The following is a 14,998-nucleotide window of genomic DNA, read 5'->3' as shown; positions in this document are numbered from 1 at the left end:
CTCCTGGTCTCTCCCTTCCTCTACACCTCACCTCAGGCCCAGAGCAACGAGGTCACTCCACCAAACTCACGGTGATGGAAAGCCAACGCCTGTGTAGCTCACTTAACTTTAATCACCTCCTAAAAGCTTATTTCCAAAGACAATCACACTGGGGTTTAGGGGCTTTTTCCTTTTCTTTTTAAAGACTTTTTATTCTTTATTGGCCCTCCAGGCTGCCCTCTCCCTGTGCCCTCCTTCCGCTCACCTGCAAAGCTGCAATGTCTCTCATATGATTTCTTACATTCAGTTCTAACCTTCTGTGTCTCTTTTTTTTGTGTGTGTGGTGCTGGGGATTGAACCCAGGGCCTTGTGCGTGCGAGCCAAGCACTCTATCAACTGAGCTATGTCCCCAGCCCAGGGCTTAGGGTTTTAATATAGGACTTTTGTGGGAACACAACTCAAGTTGGTAGCAAAGAGAATTCCGTTTTTAACACAGAACTTAGAAAAGTGAGTCCATGGGTTGGGCGGCGGGAAAGCTATGAGGACGTGCAGGGTTACAAGATGACACCCTGCCCCCAGACTCACTCAGAGCTTTCCAGGAGCATCAGGTCAGGGGCAAGCTCCAGGCGCAAGTTGTCTTTGCATTGAGTCCAGTTTGACTCAAGGGCAGAATTCAGAATGATCAAAGACTGGCTCGGAAGGTTTCTGTTCCACCTCCTCACAACGCCTTTCCTCTCAACTTGGGCTTTTTCCGTGAGACAGACACCTGTGGTCTTGGCTGTGTGTTGGGCAAAGACCCAAGACTCAGGTGGGGCTGCCTCAGCAACAGCCCCTCCGCAACTTACTTGGAATAAGTTTCCCGAGTTCAAAGCCAGACTCAAAGTCCCACTCCCTGTCCTTCAGTTCTACCTGGAGCTGGCCTCCTCCTGGAAGATTCCCGGGTTCCCGCCGCCCCGCCCAGGCCTGCCCACGCGGGTTCCCGCCGCCCCGCCCCCGCGCCCAGACCTGCCCACGCGGGTTCCAGCCCCCACGCGGGTTCCCGCCGCCTCCCCCGCGCCCAGACCTGTCCACGCGGGTTCCAGCCCCCACGCGGGTTCCCGCCGCCTCCCCCCGCGCCCAGACCTGCCCACGCGGGTTCCCGCCCTCACGCCCAGGCCTGCCCACGCGGGTTCCCGCCGCCTCCCGCGCGCCCAGGCCTGCCCACGCGGGTTCCCGCCGCCTCCCCCCCTCGCCCAGACCTGTCCACGCGGGTTCCCGCCCTCACGCCCAGGCCTGCCCACGCGGGTTCCCGCCGCCTCCCCCCGCGCCCAGACCTGTCCACGCGGGTTCCCGCCCTCACGCCCAGGCCTGCCCACGCGGGTTCCCGCCGCCTCCCCCCGCGCCCAGACCTGTCCACGCGGGTTCCCGCCCTCACGCCCAGGCCTGCCCACGCGGGTTCCCGCCGCCCGCCCAGGCCTGCCCACGCGGGTTCCCGCCCCCACGCGGGTTCCCGCCCTCACGCCCAGGCCTGCCCACGCGGGTTCCCGCCGCTTCCCCCCGCGCCCAGACCTGCCCTCGCGGGTTCCCGCCGCCCCGCCCAGGCCTGCCCACGCGGGTTCCCGCCCCCACGCGGGTTCCCGCCCTCACGCCCAGGCCTGCCCACGCGGGTTCCCGCCGCCCCGTCCAGGCCTGCCCACGCGGGTTCCCGCCGCTTCCCCCCGCGCCCAGACCTGCCCTCGCGGGTTCCAGCCCCCACGCGGGTTCCCGCCGCCCCGCCCAGGCCTGCCCACGCGGGTTCCCGCCCTCACGCCCAGGCCTGCCCACGCGGGTTCCCGCCGCCCCGCCCGGCGGAGTCCCGGCGCGCGGCCTTGTGGGAGTTGTAGTTCCCCCGGGCGGAGGGCGCCGGCGGAGCGCGCCTGGACTCCACTTCCCGCGCTCCTCTGCAGAGACGGCCCCGGGCGCGGGAGGGCTGGGAGCTGTGGCCGGTGGAGCCGGCCATCAGTGGGGCGTCCGCCGCCGTCGGTGGGGCGTCCGCTGTTCTTGCCGGGGCCCGTCCTTAGGAGCGCAGGGACCCGACTGGAAAGCGGGCTTGAGGACTCGAGGGCGAGGGCGAGGGCGAGGCGCGGCCCGTCGGTGGGCCGGAGTGTTCACCCGCGGTCCCCGTGCGCTCGGGGCGGCCCCATGGCGGCCCGCGCCCTGGGCGCGCGGCTGTGGGCCCCGGCGGGCGCGCTGGCCGCGCTGGCCTGCTGTCTGCGCGCGCGGCGGGCGGCCCCGGGCGAGCGGCGCCCCGAGGCGCGCGGCCCCCTGGAGCTGAAGCAGGTGCAGGTGGTGTTCCGGCACGGCGCGCGGAGCCCGCTGCGGCAGCTGCCCGGCGCGGACCAGGTGAGCCGCTCCCCGCTCCCCTCCCCGGCGGGCCCTTCCGGCCGTGCGCGCCCCAGACCTCCAGGGTCGCCCCCAGCTGCGGCGCCGCTGCTCCTCCGGAGGAGCCGGGGACTCGCCTGGGGGCCCTTTGGCCAGCGGTCAGCGGCGCGCTAGGGCCGCAAAGTGGCGTGTTGCGAGCCGGGGGCGGCCGCCTCGGTGCTGTCGGGGACCGTCGCGCGGTGTCAGGGACCTGCCTAACGGGACAGGTTCCAGGACCCCTCTTCAGGGTTAGCTGGAGGCGGTTGGAGGTCGCAGGAAGACGTGGTGACAGTCGCTGTGTCCCGGCTCTCTGGTTTCAGACTTCTATAGTTAGTGGAAGGGCTTGTGGTCGGTTTGGGGGTAGATGCTTTGAACTCTGCCGGGTTAACGATGACTAAATAGCCTTAGAGCACAAGTAATTCCGTGTTTTTCATGGTTGGCCTCTGTACGCAGGTCCTCAAGTCCCACAAGTAATTGTGGAATGCCTAGTGTGCGACGCTTAGGTTGCAGTTGGAGCAAATCAAACAGGTTGTCCATCCTCCTGGTCATGGTTGCTTTCTAGAGAAAACCGAGATAGTTGGACTCTTCACACTGTACACTACAACCCAGTTTTCAAAGCAGGCCTCAGTTAAAGCAAATCTCTAAGGTACTTCTCAAATATATTTTAGCAGGCGCTTAACATGTGGGTTTCTAGTTAGCCTTTCTGTGGCTACCCTACTTTCTGTCTGGTACTGGAATTTCTTATTTTTTGATGCTTTGGTCTTTATTCAGTCCCTTACCTGGCTTTTTTCCATCAGATCATCAAAGTTTCCTTATCATTTTGTAAACACATGACCCATCTCTTGGGCAACCTCTAGCCCCACCTTTCCCCATTTATTCTTGTTACAGAGGGCTGGGAAGTAATTGATAGGAATACACACACACACACACACTTTTTTTTTTCGTGTTACAGACAGGTTATCAGTGGTAGCGAAGAATAAAGCTTGACTGTCTAGACCTGGGTCTCGTATGTACCGTGCATGTATTCCGCGAAGCCCTGTAAAAAGATTTAGTTTCTTTTAGAGATTTCTCCTGAGCCAGTGGGTGTGTGATGGGTGTCTTATGCCTTTCTGGAAGAGGGGTCCTTATGGCTTAGCATACCAGCTTCCTCCCTCTTCTCTCTCTAACTACAGAATGCGGAACATCATGGTTCATGGCCTCATTTTGCAGTAAGAGAAGATACAGTACCTCTCCTACCAGATCATACCTGCAGACTGTAGGTAGAGGCTTTAAAACTGTTTGGTTGTCCAGAATAAAACATGTGCCTAAAAGCCAGCGGTGGAAACCACCCTCTTTCAAGTGAATGTCATCAGCCCTCTATAACGTGCTTCTGGAAGGCCTGGCTCAGGTTTTCTTTTCAGTATCCAATTTAATAGACAGGTGATTGGGATTTTCTATCTTCCTGGTTCTGATATTGATTATATTCAGGTGGGACCATGTAGCAGCCATTCAAAAACTAAAATTTCTTTTGGTACATGTTTACTGATTTCTGATTGGTTTATAGATAAACACATGTGACAAGTCATTTCAGTTATTTTACAAATCCTTAGAAAGTAGTCTTGTTTAAAATATGAGAGGTTTTTTTAGGGCTTAAATAACTGTTTGTTTAGCCTATCTTGATAAAAGTATGTGCCTTGGAAATAAAATTATGGAACATAATTAGCTGTTTTCCTGATCATTACAGTAGATCCAAATATACTTTCAAAAGAATAGATTTGACTCTCATTTTAGGTTTCCCTAGTTCCCCTGCAGACAGTGGCAGGATGACCACCAGGCAGGTTCTTCTGTTTTTATAAAAGACAGTTCACCCTGCCCTAGCTTCATTGTTAAGGCATTTTGGTTTTTATTTGACAAGATAGATTAGCTGGGAAGCATAATGTCTTGTTACTTAATTCCTAGCCAGAGCTCGGCTGAGAAAGGTGGCGTTCAGGACGCAGCACGTGAAGAATGTGCCAGGCCAGTACATCCACCTTTCTATAGTGATGGTTCTTTACCTTAGCAGGATATTGAACTCAAGTGGGGATATTTTAAAAATACTGATGCCTGGGTCTTCCTCCCAGAATCCTGATTTAATTGGCCCAAGTGTCCAGACATTGTAAGATCTTCTCTGGTGAAACTTTAGAATTGTCTGGACTCTACATCATTAGGAAGTAAAGGGTCTGCCCCCCAGGGAGGTTCAGAATCGGGCTCAGGCATCAGTAACTTTTTAGAAAATGTCCTGCTGAGGCCAGTGTATGACCCAGGTTTAAAACTATTGTTTAATTTAAAAATCTATACCTGGAAGTTTTTTGTTTGCAAAATTTTTTCTCTTGCTTGGAATTTAGCATATCCCTTCCAGTATAGAATCGCCTTCACTGAAATGTGCTTTGGTGAGATGGTCTCGTTCTGTGTTGAGGGAATTGGGAGAAACAATCCCACAGAACTCATTGCTGTGACTACTGAAAAGATGTTCATTATATTACTCTCTCCTCTTTATGAGGACCCTTGGGAGGAATCTGTCTGTTAGCATTAGATATGGTGTACTTCTCCTGAACAGTTTGCTTCCTTTTATCTTTAAACTTGCCTAGCTGATCAAATTTCTCCTTTTCTATAAAAGCCAGAAAGCTTAGTGACAAACTTGCGGTCCACCTATGACAGGTGTATGGGTTTTTGATAGGTGCATTTTTGGTAACCTATTACTGCATCTGTTTTTGCCCCTATGCTTATTTGGTTTGTCTCCTACCTACTTGGACTTGGTTATCTCACTAGATTTTAGGTATGGCTGTCGTCTGTTTCTTTTTGGAAATGGGGTATAAATATAAGGAGGATTATCAAGTCAGTCTTTATCATTAAGTTAAGAAGAGGAAAGAGGATGAGAGTGTGTATGTGGGATGGACATCGTATGTGAAACCACGAGTCATTCATGTTGATCCTCTGAAAACGTGGGCTCTAGACTTGGTGTGACCTGCACTGCAGGACTTGTCTCTTGGGAACCACAAAGGCGGCTAAGCAGAGGCCTTTCTCAGTGAAGCTCAATGGCCTGTGGACTTAGGTCTCTGACCTGGAGCAGGGTGATTTCATGTCAGTTTTCAGTGTTGTGATGGAGAGAGAGAGAGAACATTTCAATGACGGGGGTATGCCAAGAGTTCTTGGAGCACAGAGGACTTCACTCAAACTTAAGTGACCAAAAGTGAACGCAGTCTCCCCGATTTCTTTGTCTTAGTGTTAGGGAGCACCTCCTCTACCTTTCCACATTAGGTACACAGGCTCAAAAATCAAAGGAGTAGTTTTCCTTTCTTTTTCCTTAGTTACTGCCAACCCAGCCACAAAATAAAACTTTTACCTACTAATTCAGATGTCTCACATTTACCTCCTCTGTTCTTGCTGCCTTAGGTGAAATCTTGGATCCTTTTATTGTTTGGACTGAGGTATCTCCTGAAATCTCATGGGTGAGACAAGGCAGGAATATTCAGAGGTAAAATAATTGTATTGTGAGCATGGTGACGTGATCAATGGATCAGTCCGTTGCATGGATTGGCAATTCAGGGTGGGGGGCTGCTGTGCTGGGTGCTGACTGGCAGGTGAGGCAGTAGATCACTAGCAGCATGCTTTGGGGTTTGCATTTTGTCTCTGGTGCCTGTCTTCTCTGCTTCTTGGCTGCCAGCACTGAGCAGCTTTGCTCCACCACACCCTTCCACCACCCTGGTCTGCCTCACCTTGGGCCAGAGGCATGGAGCCGACCGATCATGGACTGAACCTCTGCACCTGTGAGTCCCAAATAAACCTTTCCGTCTCTAAATTGTTCTTTTTAGGCTTTTTGGTCATAGCAGTGAAGAGGTGACCAACAGTACTCATGTAGACTATAGCAGACATCATAAACTTGACTTTCCTGCATTGGTCTTCCCAGTCCAATAGTGATCATACCCGTGACTTCTGAACTACTCTGGAGCTGTGGACCAGGGGCTGGCTGCCTGGGGCTCTGGGTTCTTATCCCTCCTGCAGCTGGAGAAACTCCAGTTTTTACATTTACATGTACAAATTGAATATTCAGCTTTACTTGGCATTTGCTAATTAAAAGGCTTGAAAAACATTCCCAGTTTGAGACAAACTAGACTACTTCTTTGTATACACATTCTTTAGTATCTCTACTTTGCTCTAATTTTCTGGCTATTTTTGGAATTCTGAATGCCACCATTTCTTCTTACCTGCTTCTTACTCCCAAGTCCCAGTTGTTGCTTGTCTAAATTCTGTTCATTTCACATATGATCCATTCTGTGAAATATTCCCTGAATCCTCAACCAGAAGAGAATGTCTGTTTTACCTTGAACTACAATGGACTTCATCTGGTTTCTTATAGCACATATTCCCTTTTATTATGCCATTTAGATTCAGAGTTTGCTTCCTCTATTAATCTGAAAATCAGGGAAAGACAGGGCCAAATTATCTCAAGCTTGATATCTTCCACAGGATCTGGCAGATGGTCAGAGTTATTAATTGCATGTGTGGTGTGCTACACCCTTCTTAGGATTTCAGAATATAAAGGTCAATAGATGACTGAGTCTCTGTTCTCAGGAAGCTAAATCTCCTGAACAGGACAGACCAGTAAAGGAACTCTCCTAGAACAGGATGTAAAGGTTACCAGAGAGCCACCAGTTTTGCTATAGAAGTTCAGAGCCATGGTCAGGCTTGTTGAGTCTTACGGAATGAAGGAGTCTTCTCGGATGACAGGAAAGACAATTCTAGGAACATCACGTTGAAAAACTATGAAGATGGCGCTGAAGGAAGCAGTTGGGCTGGGGAGGTAGTGTGTAGGGCAGGGAAGAAATCCTGAGGGGGTGCTGAGAAGAGGTCGGGCCATGCTAACCGCAGCTCAGAACTGAGGAGAAGGAGCGAAGATTAACTGTGAAAAAAGGAAGGAGGAGGAGGTAGTAAGGTCTACTGTGTCCTGCGGTCACAGCAGGAGCGTTCAGAGCAGGGCTGCAGGGATGGTGTGTGGCAGGGAGTCACTAGTGGGAGTCCTGGGCCTGGGAGGGTGTGGTAGCACTGGAAAGGACAGCTGAGGTTTCGAGCTTGTGTGGAGGTGCACTCCTGGCTGCGAGAGTCACGGACAGCTGGAGCTGGGGATTGTGGCCACGTGGGATGTCTGGGGGCAAGTGCCAGACTGCAGGGAAGAAAGGGAGGTGGGAGCAGCCCAGGCTTCCTGGTGGCAGCTGTTTATTTCAGAAATTGGACAGCAGGAGCTAATAACAAGGGACACTAGCACGTGTGGTGTGCTACGTGGGGGTCCAGGCATGGACACTACAGAGAGGTTCCCTGGAGATCTCCCAGGCACGGTCACTAAGGCCATGCTCATCGTGCACTCGCCAAGCACCTGCCGCCAGGCACTGGCCATCTCTCCCCTTCAGCCTGGGCTCAGGGCCAAAGTAGCCCCTGACAGTAGTCGTGCAGCACTCATAGGACCTGGGCCAAGAACACCTGGAATCCTAAATCTCCCTGTCATTGGAGCTAAAGTTTCTCCCTTTTCCTCCCACGGGAAGGTCTGTAGCCTAATGTCGGAGTGATTCTGCCTGATGTTCCATGGGACCACCAGATGTTAATGCTGTGAGTCTCAAGAAACTTTTAAAAAAACATATCTTGTTTTTTATGATCACTACAGGTAGAGTGGAACCCCCAGCTATTAGAGGTCCCACCCCAAACTCAGTTTGATTACACAGTCACCGATCTAGCTGGTGGCCCGAAGCCGCACTCTCCTTACGACTCTCAGTACAGCAGGACGACCTTGGAGGTGAGCACTGCGTCCTGCTCTGGGCCACTGCGAGTTTCAGTGGGTCTCTGGGCTGAGATCGGCCTGGCAGGCGTCTGATTCTCTTTCTTCCCCACTTCAGGGGGGCATGTTGGCTGGGCAGCTGACCAAGGTGGGCATGCAGCAGATGTTTGCCCTGGGGGAGAGGCTGAGGAAGAACTATGTCGAAGACGTCCCCTTCCTTTCGCCGACTTTCAACCCTCAGGAGGTCTTGTGAGTCGTTAGAAGAGGATATGTTGCACTGGGTGAGGTCTGGAGTGCAAGGGGTCGGACACCCCAGGGGCTCCTGCTTTCTCCCAGAGAGGTTTGGGGGAGAGTGGTCTGACGCAGTTGTCCTGAGAGCAGCAGTGACTGGAGGTCGCGTTCATTGGCCTGTGAGTCCTCTGGGGGCAGCCATCCCACAGAGCCGCGAAGCCTCTTCCTGACCTCAGGGCCCTGGGTGTCCGGAGACTGCAGCTGCTCGTGGTGCAGTGTATGACTCAGCCTTCCTTCCGGGGGTGTCTCTGCCTTTCTGTTTTTCCAGTGTGCGCTCCACCAACCTGCATCGGAATCTGGAGTCCACTCGATGTTTGCTGGCTGGGCTTTTCCAACGTCAGAAAGAAGGTCTGTCTATGGGGTCTACGAGCCAGCCCCTGGCCCTTGAGGAGCAGCTTCCCAAAGTCCCTCTCTGTCCGTTTCCCCATCTCTCTTCTGCACATGTGGCCTGATGTGTCCCTGTCCTCAGGGTCCTTGCTGCCTCGCCGTGTGCTGTCCGCTCCAGCCTGACCTGTCAGGAGTGGCGGTGCGTCAGTGGCTCCAGTGTGCCTCCTCCTCTGGCCTCTCCTCCCAGGCATCTGCACAGGCTGCCCAGGGCCGTGCTGTCTGCATCCCGGGGACAGTAGTGACCTGCTAAGAGAGAGGAGGGCAGAAGAGTGCTGATTCACAGTAGGACCCAAGCATTAGCTGCGTTTCTTAGTTGAGTTTTGACGATAAACCTGTGTATGGCTGCAGTCAGAAATTCCCCAACTTTTTACTGCCAAGGACTGCATTTTTTTCCCTCATGGATCCCATATATCTAGGGTCTTTGGCCATCAAAGGAGGCTGCATTTTTGGGTGGACACGGTGGCACAGTCCTGTAATCCCAGTGTCTGGGGGAGGGGGGCTGAGGCAGGAGGATCACAAGTTCAAAGCCAGCCTCAGCAATTTAGCAAAGCCCTAAGCAACCCAGTGAGACCTGTCTCTAAACGAAATACAGAGTAGGGCTGGGTGGTGGCTCAGTGGTGGAGTACCCCTGAGTTCAATCCCTGATCCCCCCACCCCCCCAGAAAAGGTGGCTGCATTTTATCATTTGTTGTGGATTCAGACTTACTTGAATCCCTGGTCTGCGTTTCAGATCGTCATTACCTCATCAGAATTAAAATAGTAAATGGTGCCATAAGGCAAAGGTTATTGTTCTTTTCTTTAGCTTCTTTAGCAGTATCTCAAATGGAAACCAAACATTCATCCAACTTTTAAAAATATGTAACAGAATAGGAACTTCAGGCCAGAGGAGCCTGCCTTATCCCTAGCAGGGTTGGGTGCTGCGGCTGGTTTCTTGCTGCAGTTGGCTGCTAAGCACAGACGTGTGTAGCCCCCAGAAAGCAAACAGAACAGCTCTCCCTCCCTCCCGGAGAGCCCGCGAGCTTAAGAACCACCCACAGGGCCTGATCTGAAGTCCTCACTGGCTCAGCTTCAAAGGGCAAATGCCCTCTTCCTGGCGACACCAGAAGCGCGACAAAGGAGGAGAGATGTCTTTAGGGGACCCCTTCCCTTCAGGCGGGTCACAAGTTGGCGATGCCCCAGGGTTCCAGCAGGGAATTCAGTGGGTCCTTACATGTCTCTTGTGTGGCGTCCTGGGTAGCGGTTGTATGCATGGGACTCAGATGGGGACTTCAGTTTGACTCCTGTTAGAGCTACTTCTGTGCTCTCCCCAGCATCAAGGGAGTTGAATGAGCCAAAGAACCTCAGAAGGTGCCACCGTGAATGGTATTGGTGGAATTCAAACAGTCTGGTATCGAAATCCATGCTGTCACCTTTAGGTTCAGCTACTTATCCAAGGATATGTGCATGTAGATCATTTTTTGTGTTTTTGTACATGCAGAAGCCCAGGATTCTTCAGAGAGGTCATAGGGACTATAGGAAAGGAGGGGCATGGGACATGCAGATAGACTCTGCTTTGAACCACCACCTTGCAGATATCAGCACTGTTACTGTTGGACATAGTGGTGGCGAGGTTCCCGAGGTCACCGATAGGGTTCCACCCCTGGGATTGCAGATGAGCCCTAGAGAAAGAGAGTGGCTTCCCAAGGCGGCCCTGTGGGCTAGTTAGGGACTCAAGACCTACCCGACAGACCTTCAGTGGGGTTTCCTTCTGTCGAGACCAGCGAAGTGTGTTTGGATTCTCAGATTCCAGTAACGTTACCATGGCTACTTTAAAACCTGGGGTTCTGATCCTCGGGACTCGGGCCACCTACTTGCCGTGTGGACTGACGGCAGTGAATTCCAGGTTGCTGCTGGTGGGAGGTGTTCCTTTTGCCCTTGGGCCTGGGCTGTGGGAAAAGAGAACCGCCACAGGGCTCTGCGCCTCTGGCAGGGCGTTAGGAAACCTCCAGGCGTTGCCAGAGGGGACAAGAGCTAGTGACCTCTGAGCAGCAGATAGGTATGGGAACACTGGTCTGATCTTTGGTTCCTAGCAACTCTTCCAGAAGGCTGGCTTTTATTTGGGGCAGGACCCCAGCCTGAGGAGATTTATGGCTTTGTGGCCACCTTTCTCAGATTGTTATGTGATAAGTTGCCATATTGGCCTATGAGATTGAACTTTGGGAAGAAAATAACCTAGTTCTAATCAAATTAGGGATAGCCCATTCTTCCTTAGGATGCTTAGTGGCTGGCAGGGCTTGCAGGCAGGGAGTGTTGGGATGAGACGGGGGTGGGGGTGGGATAAGAAAATCAAGGAGAATGCTTCACTCAGGAACAGACACTCAACTCTAGACCCTGAAGGGTGTTCCTCAGAACGCCTGAGGTGGGACCGGCTGGTCCATTCCCCTCTGGTCTGTTCGTGGCCCGCAGGAGGGCCTGTGCTGGACAGAACAAGGCTGCTGCCTGCTTTCTGCGATGCTCGGGCCGTGGGAACGCTCTGCAGGGCCGGTGTGCGCTGGGGCCTTTGCTCTCCTTAAGGAGACCTGGTGCTCCAGCTCTGTGGTGGACAGAGAGGAGGAGGAGGAAGTGGGGCTTGGGGAAGAACCCAGTGAAGCCTCTTCCTGCCTGTGCACCCATTCCTCCCAGGACCTGTCGTCATCCACACTGCTGAGGCAGACTTGGAAGTGTTGTACCCCAACTACCAAAGCTGCCAGAACCTGAGGACGAGGATCAGGTAAGGGCCTAGTGGAGGGCGCCCCTCCCCACCTTGGCTGGCAGACCTGCCTGCCCTGAGGCTTTGCCCAGGCCCACCCTCGTGGCTGCCTCCCGCTGCCGCTGCCCAGGGAGTGCAGGAGCTCTTGCTCGTGGCCGCAGGCTCGCAGCGGAGGTGCAGGGAGTCTGGGTGGTGTACAGTCGTGAACAGGCCTTTTCCCCATTCGGACTTTACACTCGGTCTCTGGAGTGGGTGGATAAGGTAGTGAGTGAGCCGGTCATCAGCCTGCAAATCCAGGTGTACTGGCCCAAGAAGACAGACTGCCCTCCCCGTCCCTGCTGGTGTGCTGCCACGCAGGTCCGTTGGTTAGGGCGGATGACCCTGTCAGTCCTCAGCCGTTCTGAGCTGCACCAAGGCGATATGAGATGTGTTCATAGGAGAGAGTGCTGTCTCCAGGCAGACCTGGGCTGTGCATGGTGCTGGGCACGACAGGAATCTAGAGTAGGACTTGGAAAGTCTGACCCTTGCTGACTTGTATCAATCACTTGACTTCGAGGGATCTTAGTTTCCTCATCTGTGAATGGGAATGATGCAGCGAGCTCCACTGGGTGTTGGTGAGGGTTGAAGGAGATCTCAAAAGGTTGAGCAACACACATTCAGTGAACTGTTGATTGCTGTTCAACATGAAGATGATGTAAAAATATTTTTAAAATTGCTTTGGCAGAGGCCGGAAGGAGGCTGCTACTTCGCAGCCACAGATCTCAGAGGATTTGAAAGAGGTGAAGGAAGGGATGGGCCTCGACAGTAGCATCGAAGTGGACTTCTTCATTCTCTTAGACAATATGGCTGCTGAACAGGTGGGATGACACTTTTCCCTGAACCTTGGGGTTTGGTGACCATGGGGCAGGCACTTGGATGAACAGGCTCCTGACTTGGAACTAGGTGGGGAGAAGTGGATGGAGGCCCTCTGGTGTGCAGGCCACTGTGATGAGGCTTACGGGTGGAGTGGATGTGGGGGCTGAGGGAGAGGGAGCAATGAGGAGGGGACGGGAATAGTCATGGACTCCTCACCCAGGTAGGAGTGCAGACATTCAGCTCTAGATCAGTCAGGGGTACAGACATCCTGCTCTAGATCAGCCAGGGGTACAGACATCCAGCTGTAGATCAGCCAGGAATATAGACATCCAGCTCTAGATCGGCCAGGAATATAGACATCCAGCTCTAGATCGGCCAGGAGTGCGGACATCCAGCTCTAGATCGGCCAGGAGTGCGGACATCCAGCTCTAGATCGGCCAGGAGTGCAGACATCCAGCTCTAGATCGGCCAGGAGTGCAGACATCCAACCCTAGATCAGTCAGGAGTATGGATGTCCAGCTCTAGATCAGTCAGGAGTACGGACATCCCGCTTTAGATCAGTCAGGAATATAGACATCCAGCTTTAGATCAGTTTTTTGAAACTTGTTTAGAATACCTGGGGTGTGTGTGTGTGTGTTTGGGAGAGTAGGGGTCGAGTGGGTGATGAGTAGGGAGGGGTGCTCAATTTTTTTTAATAACACATCTATTTTATTTATTTATTTTTATGTGGGGCTGAAGATTGAACCCACATCCCTGCGCATGCTAGATGCGCTGAGCCACAACCCCAGCCCAGGGTGCTCAATTTTTACATTCAGTCAGTATCTGCTAGGATCTAAAACTTTTGGGTCCTTATTTATTCTGTCTTTTTTGAAGAGTATATGCATATCATCATATTAAAAATCTGAGAAGCCCATAGTAAAGAACTCTGGGGCTGGAGCTAGAGCTCCTTTGGTAGGGTGCTTGCCTCGTGCACAAGGCCCTGCTGCCCTGGGTTCAGTTCCTAGCACCACACACACACACACACACACAAAGAACTCTGGTTAATCTTTTGTTTTTCAGGGTGGGGGGATTACTGGGGATTGAACTGAGGGACACTTGAACTCTGAGTCACATCCCAGCCCCATTTTCTATATTTTATTTAGAAATACAGTCTCACTGAGTTGCTTAGTGCCTCCCATTGCTGAGGCTGGCTTTGAACTCATGATTCTCCTGTCAGCCTCCTGAGCTGCTGGGATTATAGGAGTGCGCCACTGCGGCCCGACCTCCAGTTAATTTTTTTTCTCCCGCCCCCAGTTAATCTTTAAGTCTGTTTTCCTCAAATTAATCTAGCCATAGGATCTCTTTTGTATAATGAATACATAAAGAAGATCACGCATGGGAATCATCTCTCTAGAATCAGAAGTTGGACACCGTGGCAGCGTAGGAGCCTCCTTCCTTCTCTTGTGAAAATGACCTCATGCCGCAGAGGCACAAACGCACCTGTGCTTAGGTGCAGTGGACTGAGGTCATAGGCGAGAGCTCCCGTAGAGCATCTGTATGGCAAATCTTTAGAAAGCATTTTAGGGAAAATGAAAGTCAAGTGGAAAGTTGTGAATCCCTTGCCTTGGTGTTTTATTCTTTTTTAAATTTAAAAAATAAAATTAAAAAAAATGTGGAGTGGATGGGAGCCATCAGAAATGGAGGAAAACGTTTTCGATTCTGGCTCTTTAGCCCTCCAGGAGGGCATGGCTTTTTGAGCTGTTTAGCCCCTTCCCAGAAGACAGGCCCTTGCAGCCTCGGCGGGAGCCGAGCAGCTGCCAGGCTGGGGGCAGAAGCTGTGATCTGAAATCCTGCCTGTGCTCCTTGCAGGCACACAGCCTCTCCAGCTGCCCCACTCTGCAGAGATTCGCCCAGGTGGTTGAGCAGAGGGCCGTGGACACGGCCTTGTACGTCCTACAGCAGGAAGACAGGTGAGTGGCCTCTGCAGCTGCTGGCGCAGAGTCACGCTTGGTCAGACCTCCCAGTGTGTGGGAAGGAGGCCCTTCAGGCCTGCTCACACCGTCTGCTGGCACCACCATGGCCTGGGAGACAGGCCTCCACCTGTGTTACAAAGAATAGAGAGCACCACCTGCTGAGTGTCTCAGACACTCCCTTTTTCCTTGTGTTCCAAGGTTCGAAAGATTTAGTGGGAGGTGTGGAAGCTGATGGAAGAATGTATTTCTCACTTTCTTCATCATGTTACACTTTACACATGAGTGTCATCTTCTCACCGTCAGGTGGGTGAGGAAGCTGGGGCTGAGCGGTCACAGCCCTGCCTGAGCTGAGCTAGTGCGTGGCAGAGCCAGGACTCGGACCGGCCCTCTGACGGACAGGCCTGTGTTGGCTCTTTCTCTTCCTGCCAGTGGGGATGCTGTTGGTAGAAGGCCTGCTTCTTGGCCACCAAAAGGAAAGGCTTCCCTCTTACAAATGTCAGAAGCCTCTTTTTTCTGTTAGAATAAGAGCATTCGGCTTATCCTCAGAATAAGTGGCTTAGTGGGGGAGTGGGCAGTAGAGGAGGGTCCGGAGGAAGACGGGGCAGCTGACATTCCAAGGGTTTGCCCAGTGTGCGGCCTCAG

The 14,998-nt window shown here is 52.9% G+C and overlaps 1 protein-coding gene across 3 annotated transcripts in view; it reads left to right on the top strand.

Annotated features, from left to right (window-relative positions):
* Positions 1–1,885: 1,885 nt before the first annotated feature.
* Positions 1,886–14,998, top strand: part of ACP6 (acid phosphatase 6, lysophosphatidic) — a 36,214-nt gene continuing 23,101 nt past the window's right edge. Inside the window, exons 1-8 of one of the 3 annotated variants that reach the window (XM_081305519.1) lie at positions 2,203–2,340; positions 5,770–5,851; positions 8,033–8,161; positions 8,262–8,392; positions 8,703–8,782; positions 11,483–11,570; positions 12,274–12,406; positions 14,253–14,353. In XM_081305519.1, coding sequence (XP_081161645.1) covers positions 5,822–5,851; positions 8,033–8,161; positions 8,262–8,392; positions 8,703–8,782; positions 11,483–11,570; positions 12,274–12,406; positions 14,253–14,353 — 692 coding nt within the window. In that variant the 5' untranslated portion in view covers positions 2,203–2,340; positions 5,770–5,821. Of the gene's footprint in view, positions 2,341–5,769; positions 5,852–8,032; positions 8,162–8,261; positions 8,393–8,702; positions 8,783–11,482; positions 11,571–12,273; positions 12,407–14,252; positions 14,354–14,998 lie in introns of all 3 variants that reach the window. The other 2 variants (XM_081305518.1, XM_081305517.1) reach the window with 2 other exon arrangements.

This window comes from Spermophilus citellus (assembly GCF_964194105.1).
Source record: "Spermophilus citellus genome assembly, chromosome: 9".
Classification (NCBI taxonomy): domain Eukaryota; kingdom Metazoa; phylum Chordata; class Mammalia; order Rodentia; family Sciuridae; genus Spermophilus; species Spermophilus citellus.
The sequence above is the reverse complement of the archived record's forward strand: the minus strand, read 5'-3'. Positions and strand labels throughout refer to the sequence as shown.